Raw genomic sequence first — 26,689 nt, 5'->3', positions numbered from 1 at the left:
CCAATCAAAAGACCCAGAGTGTCACAGCAGCTAGAGTGCAGGATTGAGAGCATCTGTGAAGGGCTGGTCTCAGCGGAAGCCTTAGAAGAGCCTCACAGGGAGGGTAGGGGGATGGGCAGGAAAGGTGGCTCAGTCCCCAAAATAGGAGTGAGGGAGTGAGTACTCTGCCTACAACCACAGGGCAGGGCAGGAAGAAGCCTTGGCTTACAGTTGGAGCCCTGAGTCTCAAACACCAGACTGCAGAAACTAGAATGTGTGTATTCTCCGTCGTACCCTGATTGGCTGGCCATGTGAAGACTGGGCCAATTAGAAGAGAGCCTGTCAAACTCTGAGGAGAGAGAGCAAAACCTTGCCTGGGCCAGGGAGGGTTTCTGTTGTGGCCACAGCTCCATTCCTCCCATCCCTGGGTATCACAAAGGAAGGAAACACCACTGCAGGCCTGAAGATGGCAGGGTTTGCCTAGATTCCTAGGAGGCCACTGGGGAATCTCTGAGGTTCTGTTGCTGGTGTGATGCTCCGCTTGCTATCAACTGTGGGTTCCGTGAATGAAGCACCCCCCCAGGCCCCCATGAGTAGAATACTTGAGGAAGAAGAGGAAGGGGCTCTGCCTGACGAATTGGGTTCGATCCCCAGTACCCAGTACCTACATGGTTGAAGGAGAGAGCTGATTCACGATTATTGTTCTTTGACTTTCTTCTCTTCGTGTATGCTGTAGCACACTTGATTACACACACACATACACACACAGAGAAACACACATATAAACAAGTGTATTAAAAATCTATATTTTTTGAGGCTTGACACCACTTTCTTTTTATACACAGACACATACATACAGAGAGAGACAGATAGACACACACACAGACACACACAGACACCTCACTGGCAAACTGTAATAGACAGGAATGCTGATAGAACGACTATTATTGACATAAAGAATGGATGGGAAGATCTCTCATCTACTTTAAGAAGAATTTTCTAGTCACAAGGAGGCAACAAGCACAGTAGCTGTTACAAATTTTGATCTTGACAAAGGCAGCTTGGAACTTACATCAAACTTAAAAAAAAATAGTTCTTGTGACATTAGCCAGAATAATGGAACCATCCAACAAAAAACAAGAACAATAAACATTTCTACCACAAGTCTATCAGACCCTCATACTCAACTCCCACAAGTAAGATTAGCCAGTGCTATATGGTCAACACCCTGGTCTGAGCTTTGAACAGGTGGCTCTCTCTTGTACTACAGGAGACAAAACTCGGCTGGCGTTTGTCTTAAGTTCTACCGATCTTTCCACCACTTGTTGGCGATGCAGAAATGCCTTCAAAGTCTCTAACAAAGGCTGTGAACACCACACGCCATGGGATGACGGCATAGCTCACTTCCGATAGCTGTGATAAGCACCTTCATCAAAAGGAGCTAGAGGAGGAAGGGGTATATGTCAACTTACAGTTGTGGTCCATCGTGAAGGAACTCAGGCAGGAGCGAATGCAGAAGCCATGGAGCCTCGTTGCAGATTGGCTTCTTTTGCCTGCTCTCTCACACAAGCCAGGACACCTGCACAGAGCAAGCTGGGCTCTCCCACGTCAATCATCAATCAGGAAAATGCTCACAGGCTTGCCCACAGGACAATCTGATGAGGGCATTTTCTTAGTCACTCTTCATTCTCCTCCGCATGACCCAGACTGTATAAAGCTGGTAACAACTAGCATGGTGTGGTCATGGAGTGTAGGGGGTCCCGTCAGCCACACGTGGGGTTCCCTCCTAGTGCCGCCACACACAGGGAGTTTCGGCAAGTTGGCTAGACAGTTGACACAGCAGCCTCTCCCTCAGCTGTGAGAGATCTAGAGTCTAATAGGTAACCAACAGAATGTAAGAGAAGCATAGAAAACCCAACAAACACTCAAATAACGGTTCTTTCTTGGTACAGTAAAGCCTTGGGTTAGCTGTCCCAGTCATGTCTCCTTCCCTCCCTCCCCTGCTTGCTCTCCTCTCCCTCTCTGACCCTCCGCTTCTCTCCTTGTCCCAGTTTATATTTGCTGCTGTGATAAAATATTGACCAGACATGACGTAGGGGAAAACGGTGTTTATTTTAGCTTGCGGAATATAGTCCATCATTGAGAGATGCCAAGGCAGGAACTGGAGTAGAGACAAAGGGAGAGAGGAGAGGTTGGTTTGTTCACAGCTCACTTGGCCTGTTTTCTCTGACAGCTCAATTCCTCTTACATTCCCATATCCATCAGTAATGAAGAAAATGCCCCCCCCCAGACTTTTCTGTCTCTCTCTCTCCTCCTTTCCTCCCCCCTCCCCTGCTTCTTCCTCTCTCCTCTGCAATACTCCAAATTAGGATGAGACCTAACATTTCCCCACTCACATTTGATCCTCAAATCCTACCTATGGATGGTCATAGGTTTTTATGGCATTTCCACACTCCATGCTTACACTAGCACACACCCAAAGAGCTGAGAAGAAATCCTTAAGCTTTGAAACTGTCGTCATGTACAAGCCACCATGCAAGCACTGTGACAAGGAGCAAACATTATTTAGGTATTAATTAGGTATAAATATTAATTAGGTATAAATATTATTTATAGGTATTAATTCAGGCACTGTTGTTAGGTTTGAGTCTGAAACGTTTCCCACAAGCCTGTGTTTCAGGCACTTGTCCCCAGGAGGTGGTGCTGTTTGGGGTGGGGGAGGCTATGGATAGGAGCTGGCACAAGTAGACCTCTACAGGTGAACTATACCTGGTTATACCTGGCTCCTCATTCCCATCATGCTCTCTGCTTCCTGGTCAGTGCTGATATGAACAATCTCCATCACACACACCATCTGTGGCGACTGGAGATGCTCCACCACGAGGGACTGAAACCCCCCTGAACTCATGAGCCGAAATCAATCTTTCCCCGCTTCAGCTATTTCTGTCAGCTAACCACGAAGCCCACAGCAGTAAGCACATGCCCAGCATGTGTATGATGTTTATTTTATTAAATGCATGTGTGGAAACATGTCAGCACTTAAGCAGAACTGATCTACATCCCAGAAGGATAAAATCTCCATTCTTATTAAATATTCAAACGTGTTTTGTCCAGTTGAAAGTTACTGAATAAAGAGATGAACGAAGGACCAGTGTGCACACATAAAGTCAAACGAATCACACGGAGGATACATCTATCAATGTACTGAGGACGGTGCTCGTCCCACACTGATGTTATCAGTGAGAAAGATGACAAGAAGACATATCTCCATTGACCTATCCAGGCGGTGGGCTGGGGAGCAGAGACTTCCTTACATCAGTTTTTTAAGCATTTCAGAATCCTCTTCCACATCCTGGACATCTGCATACTCTCTAATGAGATCCAGCAGAACCCTTAGAATACACAAGAAACAAGTACAATGGATTAGAAGAAACATAGACACTGCAGAGAAAAGAACAGGTCCAAGTAACCACGCAGGACAGGTTCAACCAAACCGACGAGGTTGTGATCAACAGCTTCTGTCTTTAGCAGTTTTGTTATCAGTGCTTTGGCCTTGAATGCCATGGGGTCTCTCTAGGATTTGGGGGCCAGGGGGATACCCCCTAAAGCATCTTCTGGGGTAATAACACTGTGCAGATACACTTCTAGCACCTCTATTTGCCAGAGTACAAAAGCAGCTCCCCAGTAGGGTCTGTGCAACTGTATTATTGTTCTCACTGACATCCAGCACGACACAGGGAGTTACAGAGAGTGATCCAGGCATTCATCTTGCATAGTCCTCAACCATGTGAGAGAGAACATGAATTCTGTTTTCTGCCCTTCCCTGCAACTGCAGGTTGTGTGGCGACCTAATGCTAGCCAGTGAGATATGTGAGGAAATCCCTGGAAAAGGCCACTTTTCTACATCAGTAAAGACATAATACATACATACACATACATACACATACATATACATACATATACATACATATACATATATAAACAATATATATGTATCTCCAGATGTAAACACACACATATATATATATTACAACATATATATGTTACACATATATACCTAGTAGATGCATATGTGTGTGTGCATGTATCCATATGTGTACAGGTATATATGCTCAGAGAAGAAGCTATTAGCTATTTACGTTTTGCCTTGGACCCGCTGCCTAAACACAGCCATGCTGATGAGGAAACCCACAGGCATAGAAAGTTATGGAGGCAGGATGATGCTGTCGGGCCCAGGCCACTGATAGCTAAGGATGGTCTCCATGTTGACACAAATATGCTTTCCCTGATTTCAGCCAGCATGTTTTTCTATTGATCCATCTGCACCAAGTCATGAGATTTGAACTCGGTGCCAACTTTCACAGAAGCGACCACGCAAAAGCAGCAGCACGGAACAGATTCTACAAACCAACCATTTCACTTTTAATTCTGTATTGCATTTCCTTTTGTGTGTAGGTATGCACACGCACAGGTACGCACATACGGACACGTGTGGAGGTAGAAGACGGCTGGCAGGAGTCAGGTGTAAGTCAAGGATCAAATTCAGGTTCATTAACCTTAGAAGTGGACACCTTTACCTGATGAGGCTCTCACCAGCCCCCATTTACTTTTTTAAATTCAAAGTTGAGATGTGCATAGGGTTTTTTTAAAGTTTCTGTTATCATTAAAAGCCATGCAAGTTTAGTGAAGACTGCCATGCAAAGCCATGTGCTGTCCCCACACTCCTGGTCCCTGTCCCTAAGAATTCACCCCGATCCTTAGCTTCTTCTAAGGAAACTATTTATACACTGGTAGAGGACATGTGCATGCTGGGGGTCGAGATCTTTAAGTGGTCACCTGTCGAGACCATGCATGCATTTAGCATTCATAAAGGCACATACTTTAAAGAGCTGTCAAGCCTCATCTGCTTTCGAGTGAATGATAATACTCCAGTATCTTTCTACCACACTCTCTGGTGTAGGGCTGGGAAGATCTGTCAGCGGGTAAAGTACATGCCATGCGTGGACTAGAGTCCATGTCCCCAGAACCCACAGAAATGGCAGGTAGGCGCAAAGGCAACCTGCCTGTAATCCCAGCCCTCGGAAGGTGGAGACAGTATCCTTGGGGCATGTTGCGGGTAATATTTTTTAAAAAACGGCGCCCGGATTGGCTCTGCCAATCCACCACCACGCTGTCTCCACAAAGCTCGGCTGAACCCCAGACAACACCCCCCATCCTTGCGGAAGCAGGTAGAAATGAGACTCTCAAAGCTTAATAATTAACCAATGGATTTATATATTTGGAAATGCTCAATTAACAAGGTGCCCACACAATTAGAGTTGTTACCCAGTACCAAACCTGTAGATATAAATTGTTACCCAGGACTGCTCTCGACCAATCCATCCTCTTCCACAGCTGCCAGTCTTCTCCCCTCCCCCCTCCTCTTCCTTCCCCTTCCCACTCTTTGCTCCTCCCACATTAGCTCCTCCCAAATTACCGAACTTTATTGCAAGTGTGGTAAGAAAGATATCCCGCTACGGGACAAGCTGTCTGTGAGGCTAATCAAACCGGCCTTCTCTGGGTTCAAATGATAGACTGCCCCAATGAATAGGGTGGAGAGCAAACGGGAAGACTCATTGTTGACCTGTGCCCTCTGCACACACACCCACACCTACACACATGTGCCCCCAGGTTATGTGAAAACACAGACATGCGCCCACACCACACACACGTATTTTAAAACACAGTAGCCATGCTTACTGCCTTTCCTCCTCGCTGATCTTACTCTTTTTTAGGAGCTGCTTCATGTGGTTTTCAATAACCTGCAGAAAGTGGAAAATCATTTGGTTATCTAGAACGTCATGCTGTTGGTCATGTACAGTAACAAGAAGGTACACAACTGTTGATTCTAACAGGCATAGCAGACTAATGACCCCGTGCACAGCTCGGAGGCACACACAGCCCAGGCACACAAAGCTATGACTGACGTAAGTGGCAATTGTCCGTGTCCTCATTGGCTGCATTCGCCTTTATTCTGCATGGCAAGGTGTGTGTTTAAGTAGAGAAGTGGTTATCAGTGATGCAATCCCTCACCACAGTACAGTTCGTTTTCATCAATGCACTTGCTTACAAGAGGCCGGCTCTGGGCTGAGGCCTGCACAGACAGACATTCCTAACATTGCGGAAAGCTATTTCCCAAGGAGAAAGCATGTGTCCTGATTTGACTGGTGACACAGGCAGTCAGATGCTTTGGGAAACACTTGTATATGTAAACACGGGTTTGGACATTTAAAAAGATAACCTTACTTTTATTTTCTTCTTTAAGATTCTGTTTGCCGTTTCCAACTTTACAGCTTCATTCTGAAAGCAAATGGTTTTTAAAAAGAAACTTAAAAAGAAATAGTTGAGACTTTTTCTCTACGAAGTTAAAAAAAAAAAGCATTCTGAGACTGGTGTGGTTATAAATTCAAGAGTGCTCCATACCACATCATTTTAAAGCAGATATGTATTCTGGTCAGGGAAGCAGGTAGATTAAATGCAGATCCTTTCCTCCCCCTCAGCTTCTCCAAATCTAATCCCCCAATATTGTCTCCAGCTCTGCAACAGACCACTTGTGGCAGCCTCCCTGTCACCCCACCCCCATCTCCAGATGATCAGACAGACTCTCCCTTCCAAATTTCCTTCCCCTGACCCATCTCTTTATCCCAGCCCCCTACTGCAACAAACACTCCCTGGGAAGCTAGAGGCCTTATTTTCTTCTCTGTATGAGATCACCTGCTGCAGCCTCCCCCTCCCCTCTGCCCCCTTCTCCAGCAGATCACAGGGATCTTTTCCTCCAACCTTCCCTCCCACACATCCTGTTTCTCCGCCCCAACCCACCAGCCAAGTCAGAGGAGCAAGTAGTCCAGATCAGCGGGTAGGCAAGTTTCAGATCCTCACTCTTCTTCCTCTCTTCCATATCTAATGTCCAGTCTCATCCCCCTAGCTCTGTAGCAGACTGCCTGCTGTGGCTTCTCATTTTCTTGCCCCATTCCCAGGGGACTAAGAAGATCCTGCCTTTCTCCTTCCTGTGGACCCCCTCAGTGCCACCCCTGCTAGTCTCTATACCCACTCCTAGGTGTCAGCTCCCAATACCTTGAAAACACTTTTTATTCATGGCCACACAATATGGGATCCCAGAAGCATTCCCTACCAGGCAACACACAGCCATCACTCTCTCCTAAGGACCAGACAGAAAAACAGAAATCAAAGAACAAAACACCTACCCAATAAAGACAAGACCACATATCAGCATCCAGAATTTCAGTCTTCCCAAATCCAGATATATAGAGGCCAGCATAGAAACACAGACAATAGAAACACCCAGCACAATATGTCGCCACCAGAGCCCAACAACCCTGCTACAGCGGGCTCTCAGTACAGCAACACAGCTGAAGCACAAGACAAACACCTTAAAATCACCTTTACTTAAAACAACAACAACAACAACAATGGAAGGAAATGAATAAAAAGTTAAAAGATCTGAAAGTAGAAATCGAATCAAGAAAGAAAACCGAAACTGAGGAAAATCTGAAAATGAATGCACATTACCCAATTCATTTTATAAGGCCACAATTACACTGGTACTCCAACCATACAAAGAGCCAGCAAAAAAAAAAATTACAGACCAATCTCCTTTATACACATAGATGCAAGAATTCTCAATAAAACACTTGCAAACAATATAAGAACACCTGACAAGATCATCCATAACCACGTAGGCTTCACCCCAGAGATCCAGGGATGGTTCAATATGTGAAAATTAACAAACCTCATCTACTGTATGAAAAACTGAAAGAAAATATCACATGATTTTCTCATTAGATGAAGAAAAAGCCTTTGACAAAACCCAACACCCCTTCATGATACATATTCTGGAGAGATTAGGGATACATGGGACAGAACTTCAACATAATAAAGGCAGAACATTCATAGCCAGCATCTACTTAAATGGAGAGAAACTCAAAGCAGTGACACTAAAAACAGAAACAGAACAGGTTGTCTGTTCCCTCTGTACCTATTCAATACAGCACTTGAAGGCTTAGCTAGAGTGATGGAGCACCCGAAGGAGACCAAGGAGATGCAAGTGGAAAGGAAGGAATCAAAGCATCTTTATTTACAGATCATACAATAATATACATAAGTGACCCTAAAACTTCTACCAGAGAACTCCTAGAACTGATAGATCCTTTCAGCAAGGTAGCTGGGTAGAAAATTAACTGACAAAGATCAGCAGTTCTCCTACACACAAATGCCTGATAAAGATGTCAGGGAAACAACACCTTTCACAATAGCCTCAAATAATGTGAAATGCCATGTGGTAACTCTAACCAAACAAGTGAAAGAGTTGTATGATAAAACTTCAAATATTTGAAGAAGGAGATTGAAGAAGGTATCAGAAGATGAAAAGATCTCCCACACTCATGGGTCAGTAGAATTGACATAGTAAAACTGGCCATCTTACAAAAAGCAATCTACAGATTCAATGCAGTCTCCATCAAAATTCCAACACAATTCTTCACAGCTCTAGTAGTATCAAACCAGCATGGTATTGGCACAAAAGCAAATATGTTTATTAAGGATATTGAATAGAAGACCCAGACATGGACTCACACACCAATGGACACCTGATTTTTTTTTTATATAAGAGCCCAGAAATACACACTGGAAAAAGAAAGTATCTTCAACAAACGGTGCTGGTCAAACCGGATGGCTCCATGTAGAAGAACGGATCTATATTTATCACCCTGTGCAAAACTCAACTCCAAATGGAGCAAAGACCTCAACGTAAAACCAGATGCACTGAACCTAGTAAAGGAGAAAGGGTGGAATAGCCTTGAACTTATTGGTACAGCGAAAGTCTTTCTGAACAGAACAGTGACAGCAAAGACACTAAGATTAACAATAAATGAGCTCTCATGAAACTGACAAGCTGTTGTAAGGCATAGGACACTGATATTAAGACAAAGAAGTACCATAGAATGGAAAAAACATCTTATCATATATATATATGTATGTATATATGTATATATATGTAAATATATGATAGAGGGTTAATATTCAAAATACATAAAGAACTCTAAAAACTAGATATCAAGAAAACAAACAATCCATTTTAAAATGGAGTTTAGATCTAACCAGAGAATTGACAAAAGAGGAAACGCAAATGGCTGAGAAATACTTAAAGAACTGTTCAACATCCTTGGCCATCAGGATAATACAAATCAAAACAACTTTGAGATTTTATCCTACACCAGCCAGAAAGGCTACCATCCATTTAAAAAGTCACCTCATGTGGGTGAGGGTGTGGAGGAAGGGGACCACGCCTCCGTTGCTGGTAGGGCTGTAAACTTGTACAGTCACCCTGGAAATCAGTCCCTCAGGGAGATGGGACTCGATATATCTCCAGATCCAACTATACCACTCTTGGGCATGCACCTACTACAGAGACACTTGCTCAGCCATGTTCATTACTGTTCTATTCATAATCGCCAGGAGCTGAAAACAACCTAGATGTCTTTTAACAGAAGAATAGACAAATAAAATGTGGTGCATTTACACAGTGGTGTATCACTAAGACGTTAAAAAATATGAAATCATTAAAAGTGCAGGTAAATGGATGGAATTAGTAAAAAGATCATCCATTGTAAGTGAGGTAACCCAGCCCCACAAAGACAAATGTGGTATGGATACACAGATATGCGGATATTAGCTGTTAAGTCAGTGATAACCAAGTGACTGTCCATAGAACCACAGAGATTAGGTCCAGAATAAAGAACTAAGAGGTACAGGGAGATCTCATTAGGAAAGAGAAATAGAGTGGACAGTTATGGATGGATGATTGTAGGGGTGGAACAGGAGGATGAAGTGGAGAAGGGGATGGAGAAGGACAAGGGAGGGAGCATGGGGAGAGACAGCGAAAACTAGGGCCACGCGAGGGGCAGCATGGAAACCTAACACTGGAAGCTTCCTAAATGTATACATGTGGGAAAGAGATCTTAATGAAATTGACAAATAATGGGGGAGATGACGTACCAACTGGACATCTCTTGTCACCAAATGAAGCCTTCAGTACTGGGAATAGGTCACATCTAATTGAGTTGTTGCCCAAAGCAGGGCCCATGAAAAATAATTGAAGCTATTGCCAAGACTAGAAGTTGTTCTCCACAATGTGATGGCAAGGCCCTAGTGCTCAAGACGATACCTACACAACAACTTCTAAACAGAGAAAGTTGAGCTGGTGTCTACCTAGGATCTTCATAATTACATGCTAGTAATGTTGGTGCAAGAAGGTACTCTGCATGCTACCAAAGGAGAAACACAAACAATTTTTCTTCTTTTATTCTTTTTAGCCTACAGGTCCTTTGTGTATATATTATGGCTTCCAGTTAAGTGCTTTTATGAGTGTGCAGACGAGTGGGTCTCTTTTTCTTGTGCCTTCTCTCAGACTTTTTCCTTCTCTTTGTTTTTTTTCCAGCTTTGATGTGTTTTGTTTTTTCTTATTATACTATATTTCATTATTATCCCATAGCAGTGTGTTTGTTGTTTAGTGAGAGACAGAAAGGAGATGTATCCGGATGGGAGGGGACACGGTGAGGAGCAGAGAGAGGGAACCCATAATCAGGATGTATTCTGTGAAGAAAAAAAATACCTATTTACAATAAGAGGAAAAAATAAAATGGATTTTAAACCATTGAACAAGAGGCACAATAAGAGGAAAGAACCTTGAGTCAAAGCCTGTAGATACTGAATTACAGAGGAAACTTCGGTGACCTGGTATTAGAGGCAAGGTGGGATATAAATGTGGAAGCCAGGCATGGGGACATACTGTTAATCCAGTACTTGTGAGGCTGACAGAAAGATTCAGAGTTCATGGTTGTCCTTAGCCATATAGTGACTTTAAGGTCACATGGGTTATATGGGACCTGTCTCAAAATGACCATTGAGTTCAAATATATGTCACTTTATTTATTTTGCTTTATCACGCTTCACAGAATTTGCCTCTTATTCTTAGAAATTGGAGGTCTGTGACAAGCCTGTTTGAGCTTGTCCAGTGGCCCTGAAGAACCTCAGCATGTTGTAGCAATAGCTGTTCCTCTGTGTTTAAAATAGCATGCCATCAAGCATGTAATTTTCTGCCATAGAGTATAACCATAATTTTACATGCACTGAGAAATCACGTAATTCTTAGAAGCCACCTAATTGTGGTATTTGCTTCACTGTGGTGTCTAGAAACCGGCCCACAGCATCACCAAGGTATGCTTGGATTTAGTAGCAACACATGCAGCTGCTGCAGCAGCAATTGATTATTAAGCATGATCTAGTTAAAAGTGTGGGGGCTGGAGAGATGGCTCAGCAGTTAAGCACACTTCCTGTTCTTCTAGAGGCCCAGAGTTCCCAGCACCCATGGCAGGCAGCTCACAAACACCTATTTCAGCTCTAGGAACAAGAGAGTTGAAAAATGCCAAGGGCACATAAGGTACACTGATCAATTACTGGAACAGTGGGCTAAGAACCTAGAGTCCCATCCGTGGTTTAGACTAACATGGTCCTTTTATGCACTTAGTAATTCTTGTTCTGTGTTTAAAACAAACAAACAAACAAAAAAACAGCACCACTAAAATCCATGGGACTAGCAACAAGAGGTCCTATTAGGTCACACTCCACAGGGCTCTGTGTCTCCATGTTCCAAAGCTCTAACAGGGACACAGACACCTGCCACCTCTGTTCTTGCCCCAGCCAGACCTCCGTTGCTCTATGTAGCCATTTCACCATTTGAAGGGAGAGCATATTTTGGAAAAAGCTTCGTGAGACTTTAAGCAAGACAGACATAAGTATTTAGGTAGGTGAGTTGCATACCTCTATGCTTTTAATGCCATTCTCCTTGATATCTGACACTCTCGAATGCACCAGAGTTTCTTTGATGTGTTTCTCAAGAGCTTTGATCTCATCCCACTTTTCAAAGATTTCACATCTCCTCTTCTCCACCCTTTCAATCAGAGTGAGTTGTTTCTCGTCATGTATTTTCCTACTAGCTAATTCTGGAAACAGTTTGGAAAGCAGTTACAATGTATGTTTAGTGTTTCAGCTATGCTCAAGAGTGGTATGTGTAATGTCAAACATGTTACATACAATTATAGTGTGTAACTATGTATATATATATATATATATATATATATATATATAACACATATCATATATACAGTTATATAACATAGAACTTAGTGTAACTCAAATAGATTAATAAAAAGTATCTGTTCCAAAGAAATAGAGTATTCCTCTCTTGATGTATTCATATAATCCATAAGTATCCGTGATCCCTAGTTTTGCAGAAACTGGGCTAGGTAAAGAGGGCCATTTGGGAATGACAGCCAGAATATTTTCCAGGTTTGCTTTCTAACAGTGCATACTTGCAAGAGACTTCATGAAAATGATGGGGTGGGGAGGGGCCGGGTAGTCATCCTGGAGAGACTCATGTGAACAACACACGGTTTGGTTCAGGTTTAAGGAGAAGCTGTCAAAGACTGGGGAACTTGAGGCTGAAGTGTGAACAGGAATCAGGGAGGTGCTTGGCATGGGGAGAAGAGGGAGGAGTATCAAGACACCCAGAGAAGATCCGAGAAGGGCAGCAGGCAGCACTGGAAAGTACTCACCTGATTTTTCCTTAGCGGACTGCAGCAGTAAGCTCTCGGTCTCCAGGTCATTTCTGAGTCTAAAAATCAATAGTAAAATGGAACCCGGCTTAGGCCTTGTTGACTCTGTCCATTTTATAGCATAAGGTGTGTGTGTGTGTGTGTGTGTGTGTGTGTGTGTGTGTGTGTGTGTGTCTGTGTATGTGATGTGTATATGTATGTATATGTATGTGTATATGTATGTATATATGAATGTGTATATGTGTATGTGTGTATGTGTAATGTGTTTATGTGTGTGTATGTTTATATATGTGTGTGTGAGAACAAAATTTGAAAGCAGCATTGTAACAATAACAAAAATTCATGGTCAGCAAAGACCACTAACAATTTGTTAAATATAGTCATAATAAAATATTAAGTCCCTGCAGGGGTAGGGTGACCAAAAATGAAAAGGCATGCAAGGATGTGCCCAGACAAGTCCAAACAAGCCCAAGTGAGTAGTGGGCTATCTGGTGTTTACTTTTCTCTCCCCCTTTCTGAGAAGTCCAAGGTTTCATGGTCAAAACTAGTAACTAGTCAAAAATAGTAACTAGTCATCCTGCCAGCTCACACATAGTCGCTTCTGCAAGTTGCTGATTTTTGAAATATCCAATCATATGTAACCGCGCCAAATTTTCCCACTCTCCCCAACCCCTACCTATAACTATCCCAAGTTTCCTGGATTCTGGGTCGGAACCTCTATCTCCTGCGTGAGATATGTTCCAGCCCGAGGGCCCTCATCATTAAACCTCCTCTGCAATTGTATCAAGAAGGTCTCTCGTGTGTCCTTGGGGCATGCAGGTCCAGACTTGGGTGAGGGTCCCCTTTCGGGGGTCTTTCATGTGTATGTGCATGTGTATATATGTGTGTGTGTATATGTATGTATATGTGTGTATGTGTGCATGAGTGTGTATGGTGTGTGTGTGTGTGTGTGTGTGTACACTGGTGTATCACACTGTGGATATGCCAGTAACACACATACCTCTGGAGGGCAGAGGTTGATGCCAAGTATCTTCCTTAATCTCGCTCCACCTTATACTTTGAGGCAGGGTCTCTCACTTGAGTCCAGAGCTCGCTATTCAGCTAGTCTTGCTAGCCAGCCTCATCGGAGGAATCCTCTGTTTCTACTTCACACATCTATTTACAAGAGAACCACCACACCTAACCTATATTTACATGGGTTCTGGGGATCTGAACCTTACTTTTATAAAACACGTTCTCCCTACACGGATACTCTCCAGCCCCAGAACCACGGTCTTTTAACTTACTGAGACATGCACACTGATCGTCAAACTTTCCAACACAAATTCCACTCTGAAGATGGCTATTAAGAGCCTAATCCAGTCCAGTTACCAAGGAAAGACACATTCTTACTAAGACTGCACATATACCACTAAATATTATTAATTCAAAACAAATGGAAGACTAACAAGATGGCTCAGTGGATAATGGCGCTTGACTACCCAAGTTCAATTCCTGGGCCCCGCATGGTGGAGGGAGAGAACTGACACCTATAAATGGTCCTCTGACCCCCATACATATACTGTGGCATGTACAGACCCATACACATACCCATAGAAAGAAAGAGGGGAGAGGAGAAGAGGAAGGAGGGAGGAAAGAAAAACATAGAAGAGGTGGCTTGGTGACTGAAATGCTTACCACACAGCCAGGAGGACCTGAGTCTGATCCTCAGAATCCATGTGAAAAGCACACACCTGTAATGCCAGCTGAATCTGGTCCCCAGCATCTACATGAAAAGCACACACCTGTAATGCCAGCTGAATCTGATCCATGTGAAAAGCACACACCTCTAATCCTCACACTTGGAGGAAGAAACAAGAGGATCCCAGGGATTCACTGGTTAATAAGTCTAGCCAACTGGTAAGCTCCAGGTTCAGTGAGAAACTGTCTGAAAAATGAGGTAGAGAGTGAGAGAAGACACCCAATATTTATTTCTTGCCTCCACATAGGCAAGCACATTAACTTTCTTCCACACTCACATGCCAACACACACATAATGAGGCAAAAAAATCCTTAAAGTTTCCAGTCTGAGACCAACCACAGACACTAGAACGATGCAGGGGTGTGTGCTGCAGTCCCCTGTGCCTTTGCAGGCAACCCATAGAGAGAATATACAAAGACTACCATGTTTGACTAAAAGTAAATTACAAGAAATATAGAAAAAAGAAGAGCAAATGACCCCTGTGGCCTTCTGTGCATTTCTGCTCAGTGTCAAAGTCAGTGGGATTGAATAACTTACGCCTTTTATATTTCGGGATGATTCTGGCAGGTGCTGCAGGTACCCAGGGGATTGCTCTCCTCTGTTTGAAGATGATGATACCGCAGATGGCTTAAAACCACATGTCTACACAGCGGGGAATGGTTTAATACTTTCACATGTTCTAGACTGAGGTCTTAATGGATATAACAGAGGCTGGAGCATGTAAACTTAGAGGGTGTAGTCTTCTGAAATCTTTTGCATGGCCCATTCTTACACATTATGTATTCTTTGTTCTGTTGTTCTGTGTTTCTTCTTTCCAAATTTTAGCTCTATGTGAGTTGGATTTTATTTGCCTATCTGTCCTTTCTACCAACTTTTGCTCTCCTCTCAGTTCTGGTCCCTTAGTTGTTTTTCTGCCTGTGGCCCAATATATGTGACTTATATTCTCACCCAAAACAACTCTTGAGCACATCATGGTGGAGTTTCCATTTACAGTCTATTTCTTGCTCTGTCAGCTCCTTCCTTGATTATCTGTGCCATGTTGTATTTGGTCGGTGATGTTATCATTTGATTTCCGAGCTTAGCTTCTATGTTTCTGCCTTGTGATTGTTTTCATGTCCTGAAATGCTCTTCTGAGGACATTTAGTTGCTACCTTTCCCCTTGAAATTACTATCAACATGACCAGATCATCATCATCACCACCATCATTCCCACCACCATCATCCCCACCACCACTACCATCATTACTACCATCACCATCATCCTCACGACTATGCTCATCATTACCCTTCCATCATGAACATCATCATCACCATCATCATCATCACCATCATCACCATCATCATCACTACCATCATCACCATCATCACCATCATTGCTATCCTTCTCCTCCTCCTCTTCTTCCTCCTCCTCCTCACCACCACCACCACCATAATCAGTGCCGCCATCATGGCCAAGATCATGCTCCATCTACCAGGTGCTCTGAGCTCCTGTGCTTGGTGGAGTCTTCCTCCTTCTCCCGAGGTGGCTTTATTCGGTTCCTAGCCTTCTCTTCCACCCCCTTCCCGTGTGCTCTCTGAAGCAGCAGACGGACAGTGGAGACTGGCAATGTTTCCACTGCCAGCTTTTAACTTTGGATACTTCGGCAGTGAAATCCTACATTTCTGACTGTGAGTCTGACTTACACACCAGCCTCGAGGTAGAATCACCAGCCCTCTGCTCTTGCTATTTCCTCCTGACGCTACAGCCTTCTGGACCGACCTCACGGGGAACAGCTAGAAACAACGTTCTTGATACATCACATGCAGGGTGGACCTACAGAGGACCCTGCAGTGGCTCATTGGTCATTGTGATTTCCTGAGCACAGCACATATGCTTAGAGCTCCAGCCAGACACACGACGCTGCATGACCCTCTGGATCAAACCCTGCCTGTCCCCTTCCTCCCTTTCTTCCTCCTGGCTAAGTAGACACAGTCTCTAATGTCTGGTCCTCCCATTGTCTCTGTGGGATGTGTTGCCTTCTCTGGGATTCAAAAATAGTGAACGTCCATTTTATGACTTTTCTGTTAATTCTCTCTGTCTGACCTAACCACACCCTTGGACCTAAGTCCTCCAGGCAGGGCCTCTAAGAGAATGAACTGGACACGGGTCAAGCAAGAGCAGCACAAATGTTGAGGAACACTTGGCTACAAGGGGGACACGTGGCCTACTGAAGAAGTATCACCCACTAGGCGCCATGTGATCATCCATAGCCAATCCTGCAGGTCCTTGACGAGGGCAGGAGTTCATGGTGGCCATGCTTTGAGAGAGCTTTAGAGAGAACTAAAGTGAGAGGCAATGCTCTCTCCCTCTGGTTACACACTGATAACACACTCAGGGTTTTGCTTCTTAGGACAGTTTTTTGTTGGGTTGCTTTAGAATTGCTCTAGTCTTTCTATATGTTAGCCCTTACAAATAACAACTGCTCAGAGCGGTTACAGGATATTCTAAGTTAGTAGAATCAGAAGGCTCTCTGGCCCCACCACTCCCATTAGAAAGTCCTCAGGGAGGATCTTTCCAAGACCTCTGGCATCAGGGCAGTGTATTTGGTCCACCATAGTCATATGCAGTTGCTTGCAGAAGAGTCCAGGTTAATGGGACAACATTGGTACAGGTAGCACAGCACATAAGTCAATGCAGGGAAACCGTGAATACTGCTCATCATTGCTCCGCTGAGTGTCAACAGAAACTGCCAGAATCACACGCTGGTGCCTTACCTGTTGTTGTGCTCCAGGGCTTCCAGGGCAGCCTGCTGGAGCTTCCTCAGATGCTCCTTGGCTTGGTCAATGTCGCTGCTGTGCACAGGGCTCTTCTCCAACCCCTTGACTTCAGCCAGGAGCCGCTATCAGAAACAAAGCACACAAAGGTAAGATGGTCAGGTAGGACGCTCTGGCTGGGATGTTATTTATGTATGGCCCAGGAGTCCTGGGGTAAAGCGTGAATTCCAACTAAATTTGTGCATTGGGAGGGCTGGAGGGAAGGGAAAAATGCTGGCCATGTTCCAAGTAAAATAACATTAACAATAGCTTAAGGCTTTCATTTTCCTTTCATTTTCCTGAGAGTTCTTAAGAATGGCAAGGGTTTTATGGTTTCTTTGTAGAGTTGGGTTGGGGAAAAACATTGACTGAAGGGGTGTGTACACCATTATTAATTATTTCAAATGTGTGAGAGATGATCTTAATTGCCAATCTTTATGTGAACGTAAAAGACGTGCTGGGCTCATGCTGAAAAATACCAGTTCAGGCTGGTGGCCTCGGCCTCATCAGGTGATCCCCTGGGCTTCGGGAGTAGGAAGAAGACCTCTGGATGGCTGCCAGCTCCCTCGTTTTGATGCTTGATTGAGATGTGAGGATGAGTTTTCCTTTTCTGCTCTACCACAGAGTAAAGAGCACTAAGTCTGTGACTGCAGGCGCTGCTCAGTCCTCAGTGACAGCTGCTTTTACTACTTATCATCCATCCATCTATTTATCATCTATCTGTCTGTCTATCTATCTATCAATCCATCCATCAATCTATCTATTATTTACTTATTTACTTAATGTTTTTGCGTATGGATATTGTGCCTGCGTATATGTTAGCGCTCCGCACGCATATGCAGTGTCTGTGAATGTCAGAAGAGGGAATCCGATCTCCTTGAACTGGCATTACAGATGAGCCACCTACGGGGATGCTGGGAACTGAACCTGAGTCCTCTGCAAGAGAAGCCTATGGTTCTGATCACTGAGCTACCTCTCCAGGCTTATTATCATATAGCATGAAAAGTCTCAGAACACAGGATGCAATGCCCACGTGTGGTTTTGCTAGGGCTTGGGTGGTGTTGTTTGTACTTTTTTGTTGTTGTTTTGTGGTTTGGGTGTTTTTTTTTTTTTTTTGTCATATAAAGTAAGAAATTATACTTTCTACTCAGAAGATAGACTTACTAATCTCAAGGTATCAGCTTCTTGACACTTTTGGAGCTCTCTGTCATGCCCATTGGACATTCCCTACTAGAACAGAGCATGCTGATCTATTGACCCATCGACCCACTGACCCACTGACCCACTGACCCACTTTCCCACTGAGGCTGATGGAAAAGCTGTCATCAGTTACACGAGGGAGCCAGTGATCTGTACCGTGGCTCTAGGGCACCGGCTGTCACCATCTACCCAGTCTGAGTGACAACAGAATGCTATCTTCCGGTAATCACTGTAGCACCATTTATGTTCCTGGTCATATGTGATGGCTGTGGTTAGGGAGTGACTCGGTGCTGTCTTAATGTACAGGCCAGATACTCACCTGGAATACTTTAACTTGATATAAGAATCATCCCTTAAAAGAAGAAGAAGGAGGAGGAGGAGGAGGAGGAGGAGGAGGAGGAGGAGGAGGAGGAGGAGGAGGAGGAGGAGGAAAAGAAAAAGAAACACCAGCACTTTGCATGACAGAGAAACAAATGGGGCTTCTTGGGTCGAGAATCTCTTGAGATACACAAATCCGTGAGCATGCAGGCTTTCTTGATGTCCCTCCTGATGGTTATTACCTGATACTGTGCTGTGGGCTGTGAGTCCAGGAGAGCTGCCATGTAGAGTTCATATTCATCCTGTACAAACACACACACACAAACACACACAAACACAACAATGTCACCAGGCTCGTGTATGGGAGTGGGCTACATGAGTGTAGATATGCATGTGCACAAGCAGCCTTGTATACATACAGAGGCCAGAGGTTGACATCACGTGTCTTCCTCTGTCACTCCCCACCCCATGTTTGCTCATAGGCTGGCTAGACTTGCTGGCCAGCAAGCCAGGCTCCTCCTGTGTCTCTGCCTTATTCCAGTAACACCCAGCTTCTGTGAGGGAGCTAGAGGCTAAGAGTCAAGAGTCTTGTGTTACTCACTGAGCACTGTATGCAGTAAGCCATCTCCCCAGGCCCTACAATGATTTTTTTTACATGAATAAATCACATAGGCATTAAGGATGCCTGTTAACTTCAAACCCTAACCCTTTGTATAAACTGTTTCTGCAATATGTTCAAATACACATGCGCACAAACTTGTAAAATTCAATTGTCATTGAATCCTAATGACTACCAGCTACTGATCAGTTCAAGTTCCTGTTGAAAAAAAACCTTGACCTGCATCCAACATAGCCCCTGCCATGAGTAGTTCTGAGACCTGCTGAAGGTGAGGTGGCCATGGTCCTGGGAGCTAGGCAGCACATAGCCCTCATTACCCATCTCTTGTCACTAGGAAACTCAGACCACAGCACAGGCTTTGTGGTGGTTCTGATGAGAATCGTTCCCCACAGGCTCATGTATTTGAACACTTATGGAGCCTTCAGTTGGTACTGCCTTGCAGGAGGAAGTGAGCCACTGAAGACAGGCTTTGAGGATGGATAGCCTGGCCCTATTTCCTATTATTGCTTTTCTTCCTGTGCATGGATGAAACTTTGATCAACCAGCTTCCTGCTTCCTCTGCCATGTCTTCCCTGCCTGTTGCTATGGCTCCCGCCACAATGGACTTTATCCTTCCAGAACCATAAGCTAAAATAAACACTTTTCTCTATGTCTTGCTTTTAGTTTGGGTTGTTGTATCACAGAAACAGACAATTAACTAGTACAGGTCTTGAAGAACTTAACTTTCAAACTGGATTCCACAGAGCTACTTCCATCACAAAATCACAACAAACTGAAAAACCCCAAAAGATCCATAGAGCCTAGTTCTGAAAGCAGCTTATATGCCATGTTGTTCAGAACTCATAATTGGGAAGCTCTGGCGGGAAATCATAGGGGCCGAGCAGCAAGTTAACTCAGTGCTAGCTTCAAGTGGCTCACATGACTGACAAGACAGTGCATGGATCCCCATGAGTCTTTCTGACTGAGTGATGCTTTCCTCTGTGGAATGGGGACTGTAATTTCTATGAGGTATGAGATCCTTAGGTGTACAAGCCGCTGTGTGTGTGTGAGCAGCTGTGTGTGCACAGCTTTGTGCTTGTCATGGATGGTTCTCAACCATCCTGTGGAAAAAGTGTGCAATTACCTTAACCTCTTTCAGGAGATCCCCGAAGATCAAAGAGCTGTTGCAAATATCCTCAAAGATTTCCCCAAAGACCTGCAACCTGTTGAATTGCTGGGGGTTGCACGTGCATATCTTCTGGAGCTCCTAGAGGGAAGACGGAAAGTCAGTTCCTGAAACGGGTGGGGTCCTCATGCTTCTCTCAGAACAGTCCATCCTTCTGAGAAATCAGTCAGAAAAGACCACCCAGGCACTGGCCACTGCAGAGCAGGTGGCAAATCCATCAGCTTCTGGTTCCCTTCCATGGCTGCTAAAAGCCAGGTCACTGTGTGTGTTTGCTTAGTTCCCATTTTTTTTATCCATCCCTGCTTCCTGCTCATCCTCTGCCCTCCCCCCCCCCTCCACTGCCCTGACAGACATCCTCAACTTCCCTTTCCCACAACTTAAGTAGGCCCAAACCCTGGGCTCTGGCTCCCTGACACATACATGGCTCTTTTCTCTCCTCTACTGAATTCTTCCCAAAGTGTGCTTCCCTAGTGAGTAAGGTTCCCTCTCAGCCCACAGTCAGTTCACATATCACAGCCCCCACCAGCATACCCCATCATCTCTATCCCAATAGCCTCTGCGCCATCACTTGCCCAGACTCTCCTTTCCCATCTAATATAAGAGGTAAGGTAGACACTCTCCCGGAGTCCAGACACAGTATTTCCATAGCTGTCCCCCCCCCCCCCATCACTGAGCACTGTTGGTCATGAAGTCACTGCCAGTTTACCCCTGTCAAACATCACCTTATTGACCATGCTGGGTATTAGAGGCACCAGCAGCTTTGCTGCATTCTGCCTGGACACCTAACTGAGGTTCCTCAGGATGAGCTGGGGCCCACGATGGTCTTTGAGCTTCGGCCCCACGTGGACAGCATTGCAGAGTCCCCTCCCCTTACCTCCTTCAGTCTGTTCTCATGGTTCACAGCCACCTTGCTCCCTGTGAAATCATACTTCAGGATATCTTCCCTTGCTAGGACTTCCCTTTGGAAACTCAGGAACTTCTTGTATCTGTCGGTTTTTGTTATACCAGCTAGGTAGGAGCTGATATACTGGTACACATCCCTGCCTGGGGCAGACCTGAAACACTGGCGGCTGGATACCACCTCTGAGTATCTGAGGACTTTCATCTCAGGCAGCCTGAGCTCTTCCTTCATATGTGTTTCCCGAGAAAACACAGGTCTTGTCTTCAGTTCCTCCTCCTCCTCCTGCGGAGACTCGGAGGTCTCACCTTCTTTGAGAGCACCGGGGGACCGAATGCGTGGGTTCAGATACCTGAACAGTGGCGTGTTGTGTGTGTGGTCGGGATGCAGGGCTGTGTTCACTGAGAAGCGAACCCAAGCATCCTTCATTTCTGAGACTTGTTCTTTTCTGGAAACGGAGGAGACAGAAGGAGATATGGAGGTGGTGGATTTCTGCCATGACTTGTTTGCATTGCGCCAGTGCTGGATAATGGTCTCCGGGGGCTTGTAGAGCTTCCTGGGGTTCAAGTGTCCTGAAGTGTACACATAGATGTCTTTCCTGTGGTCGTTCTGGAGTTGGGACAGGAGTTTCCTCAGGTTGCATAGAGTCTTAACACCCTGTGTCTCACAGTGCTTCCACTTTAGGTAAACTGCTCAGGAGAGGGAAAAAACATAATGGTGAGGCCCCTCCTGTGTCCACAGAAAGGCAGCCCTGTTGTATGTCTGTCATAGAAAAGAGGGGTCTTCAGAGAGGGTAAGAAAATAGCACCCAGTGTCACCCTATAAGACACCTCAGGTGTAGCTGAGTATGAAGAGCATGGGGTGGGGGGTGGGGGGTGCCCTGGGTGCTCTTAAGAGGCATAAAACTCACAACCCTTCGAGACCAACATGCTGGATAATCTTGTTAACAGGACACAACATTCAATTGGCTGTGAAGGGACTCTCAGGCAGGGATGGTCCAGGTCAGGTCGGCCTTAAGGGGATATCTGTCCAGGGTTGTTCTTATGCACCCTGAGGCATTATTTCTTGCCACAAGGGCAGAGAGTCCACAGATATCTACAATACCAGAGGCATAACTTCTGAGAGGGTCGGGGGGGGGTAAACAAATGTCACCCCTTCTGCAAGGTTGGGGCCTCTCTTGTCCCCACAGCCACCACCAAGACTCAGGTTCCAAGTGGTAGGCCAGGCTTGCCTGAGTCTTGAGGAGCAGCTTAAGTCTAAGCTCACAGGATGTCCCTATAGCCATCATTTGTTACAGCCGGAAGTCCTCAGGATGAGCCTGTCTGTAAATAGCTGCACAGCCACCTAGAGGCGGGATGCTGAGATGCTTGTTAAGGTCCACCCTTAATGTGGCAGAGCTGGTTGCTAAGCATGCTCTTCACCAGCTATTGGACTATTGCTGTTGCATGGTTCTTGAGCCCAGGGAGGTGGGATAAATGGGGACTTTCAAAACCTATGCTAGATGCAGCTCCACACACATGTGCCCAGTTCTGGTCTAAAAACATCATCTGGAGAGTCAGGACACACCCTGGAAGGAACAGAAAGCCAGCAGAACTTCCTGCTGCTTCACAGTAGCCACAGAGAGTGCCAGCCCACCAAACTCCAAGCTCTGAGTACTCTGTTCTGGCATCGCAGGACCAGAACCCAGGATTGGAAGCCTCAGGGAATCTCTCTCAGATTTGTTCTCTTTGTCAGAATCCACTTCCTACTTCATCAAGGCAGAGCCTACCCCCAACATCTCCATGGCTGGCCAGGTAGCTCTCCCCTCTAGAAACCATTCATTTTCCCTGATGTGGATGGAGCCCTACATCTCTGAGTGAGTAATGGCGTCTCACCCTTTGCTTCTAGGCAGCAGGCTTCTATGATGATAAACTGTCTTGGGGCCATGGGACATGGACATCACCAAAGCCCCTCCCGGCTTCATCCCTGGAAGTAATGCCGGGGGCCACACCAAGCACTAAATAACTCTGGCCATCTCAGGATTTTGTCCCTTTAGGGATGCGGTCAAACCCAGCTCCCAGCTACCTCAGCAGAGCCCTAGGTGAAAATGAGCCATACTCTGTCCTCTGCAAGTGACTGTGGCTGGATGGTGACACAAATACTTCTGGGAATGGGGGTTTTAAGACTTCCACAACTGATCAGCTCAGTGCTCTCAAAGATATGCCCTTACCAATTGATAAAATATTAATGTGACTTTTATCAAAACCAATAGTCCTGCATTTCATCCAAAACATGAACAGAAAAAAAGCAGGAAAAATATGTGTCACCAACTGTGGGGAAGGTACATGCTGCATCAGAGCCATCCTTCTGTTAGCTTATGTCCAGAAAAGACTGAAAGCCACCAGTCCAGTGAGGCTTTTCTAATTGGCACAGTGGTTCTCAGCCTCCCTAATGCTTCGACCCTTTAATACAGGTTCCTCATGTTGTAGCGAGCCCCCAGCCATAAATTTAGTCAATGGCTACTTTATACCTGTAACTTTGCGACTGTTATGAATGGAAATGTAAATATCTACTATGCAGGATGTCTGATATGCCACCTCTGTGAAAGGGTTTTTCAGCCACCAAAGGATGGTAATCTGCCGGTTGAGAAGCCCTGGTTTAAACGTAGCTTGCATGGGAGTTGGCAAAGTCGGATGCCATTCCCTCTGCCAGGATCCTATACTACCTGCCACATGCTTTGTTCTAACTGTGCACAGTCAGACACACGAGTAATTTGTGCCTCCCACTGCGTCTGCCCAACTCCCCAAAACAAGGAAGCTTACACGGATTCCAGGCTAGTGCGGCTCCCTCTCAAAGGATCTGAGAACAAATCGGCTTTGAGGAAAAACAAGATTTTTTTTCTTTCAAAAAAAAAAAGATTGTTGATGAGGAAAACATAACACATAATATCAAGCCTGATGGATAAAATGTCGATTAAATTAAATACCTGAAATGTTTTTTTATTATCATTTAATATGGTATTACTTTGTTTTTCATCATTTAATACGGTATTTTTTTTTAGACTTGCATCTTTTGGGGGTGGGGATGGGAGATGCAAACAACAGCCTTTAACATGAAGATCAGTTTGGACCCTGTTTCTCAACCCAACCAGCCTCTGATTCTATTTCTGTTTCCATGAGCAGCATTCAGGCAAGCCGTGTGGAACACGAAGAGAAAGCACTTGGGACATGGTGAAAGATCTGTGTGCGCCGCAGTCACCAGGGGTGGACTGTGAGTGGGAGAGTGTAGCGAGCGTGTAGAACAAAATAAAGACACAAACTGGAGGCCCTTCTTCTCACTGTCCTAACATCAAGCCAGCGCTGACAGCTGAAGTAAGTAACTGGGTCCAAACAGCAATGCCCTGGGATCACGTGACCAACCACATCGAATCAGGAGCAGGGCACAAAGAATGCATGCGCACCAGTGATCCACTCAACTCTCCGTTCACTCCAGGACCCCCCCCCCCCCTCAGGAAACTGAGTGGGTCTTCCTACCTCAGCCCATTAAAGAAAAACCCCCAGGGCATAACCACAGAGCAACCTTATCTAGACAATTTCTTTAGAGAGTTCCTTCCAGGATTCTATTTTGGGTCAGACAGATAATCAAAAGTAACTATCACCTTGGTGTCTGTGTTACAGGATGTTATAGGAGAGATACCTCCCTCCAAGGCACTGACCAACACACACATGAACACGATACATGCAAAAACTAGACCAGCCTCAGAAGACTCATAAAAATCCAGGCTCCAGGAGGCTCAGTGGATGCTAGTCTACAATATACCTCAGCGGACATGAGCCACATGCATACTCTAACGACAAAAGACCATGTCTCCCAGCAGATGTCCTGCCAATGGCCTGGCTCTGACCCTTCTGGGAGTTGAGGGTCCAGCATGCTGGCTGACCCGGCTAAGCACAACTGAGGCTGTACCAGTTAGCCTCGTCACTCTCAAGGGACATCTGCCGTGGAGCCAGCATCCCCTCAATGACGTCCCCGACACTGGAAGTGGACACAGGGGTTGGTTGTGCACTAGGACATCAGACTTGCAACCTGTTGCTCCAGCAACATTCCCTGAGTGAACTCTGCCTCTGGATATTGGTGGTGTCATTTAGAGCTGGACTGTTAGGTTGTTAGATTTATTTCCTGTGAGTTGCTCCCCACTGTTATTACGTATGGACAATAAACTATGCGTTCGAGACAGACACCTGACTGTGCCTGCCTCTCTGAACCACGTCACGTCATGTTTCAAGAAAGTGGTGTGGTACAGGAAGTTTCGCAAAGCTCTTAGCTTTAAGGCAAAAAGCACTGAACTAGTATAGTGAGCTCCTCCATCCCTTTCCCTCCAAGGTACTTATCAACACATACATGTACACACACATCCTATAACACGGTCACTAAGGTGATAGTTACTTTTAATTATCAGCCTGACTCAAGATAGAATCTAGGAAGGAACTCTCAAAAGAAATTACCTAGATGAGGTTGCCCTGTGGCCATCCCCTGTGGGGTTTTCTTAAATGGGCTGAAGTGGGAAGACCCACTCTGTTTCCTGGGCGGGGCCCTGGAGTGAACGGAAAATGAGCTGAGTGGAGCACTGGTGCGCATGCGTTTTTTGTCTGTTTCCGCTTGTGGACAGAAGTAGCCCGCTTCCTCAAGCTTCTGAAGGGTCTAAGATTCTCTAGATCCAAGCAAACCCTCCTGATCCAGGAGCTGACCTTCCGCCGCCAGAAAGGTTTTTACTTTCAAAATCGCTTCTGAGAAACCAAGCTTTCCCAGACAGTCAAACATCAACTGGGCCAGACAAACATACAAATAGAGGCAGACCACTTACAATCAGGTTCCATGTCCTCAGCCATCGCCTCTCTGATCGCTAGCTGCTAACGGAAGCTGCAGTTGCCACGGAAACAATAAACAGTCCTAGCCCCGCCCCCACAGTGTAACTCTGGGACCTGGCCACGGGGTGCCAGAATAACAGAGTAGCCAGGCAGGGTCTGCCACCTCTCCTCGGCCAGGCCTGGGAGCTCTGGAGGGATGCTCACTGGCTCTACTTTGCAAAACAAAACTAGGCAGATTCGTTACAGTTACAGCGCATGGGACCAAAGATGATTCATCCCTGTGGTGTCCCCACTGAATGTGCCTCTGCTGCAGTCCTTGGTTCTAGCCCAGAGCACAGAGGACTCTAAAGAAGAGGGCTGAGGTGTTTCTGAACATGGGATAGGGTCACCAACTGAGATCCTCTTTGAGTTCAGGCAGGGAGGGAAGAATTCTGGTTTTCACAAGGCATGTGCTAGTT

General features: G+C 45.3%; 1 protein-coding gene across 2 annotated transcripts; it reads right to left on the bottom strand.

Moving 5' to 3' along the window:
* Positions 1 to 2,072: 2,072 nt before the first annotated feature.
* C28H6orf118 (chromosome 28 C6orf118 homolog) lies at positions 2,073 to 26,289 on the bottom strand. 2 transcript variants are annotated; one of them, XM_076926632.1, is made up of 10 exons: positions 26,228 to 26,289; positions 21,361 to 22,073; positions 20,445 to 20,567; positions 18,945 to 19,004; positions 17,146 to 17,270; positions 12,651 to 12,709; positions 11,857 to 12,038; positions 6,265 to 6,318; positions 5,719 to 5,780; positions 2,073 to 3,371 (listed from the first exon to the last, which is right to left on the bottom strand). In XM_076926632.1, exons 1-10 carry the CDS (start codon positions 26,250 to 26,252, stop codon positions 3,290 to 3,292), a joined length of 1,485 nt encoding a protein of 494 aa, XP_076782747.1. In that variant the 5' UTR covers positions 26,253 to 26,289; the 3' UTR covers positions 2,073 to 3,289. The 2 variants fall into 2 exon arrangements, with proteins under 2 accessions (XP_076782747.1, XP_076782748.1); XM_076926633.1 differs by lacking the exons at positions 2,073 to 3,371; positions 5,719 to 5,780; positions 6,265 to 6,318 and adding an exon at positions 10,348 to 10,629.
* Positions 26,290 to 26,689: the final 400 nt, after the last annotated feature.

Source organism: Arvicanthis niloticus, chromosome 28, assembly GCF_011762505.2.
Source record: "Arvicanthis niloticus isolate mArvNil1 chromosome 28, mArvNil1.pat.X, whole genome shotgun sequence".
In the NCBI taxonomy this organism is placed as follows: domain Eukaryota; kingdom Metazoa; phylum Chordata; class Mammalia; order Rodentia; family Muridae; genus Arvicanthis; species Arvicanthis niloticus.
The sequence above is the reverse complement of the archived record's forward strand: the minus strand, read 5'-3'. Positions and strand labels throughout refer to the sequence as shown.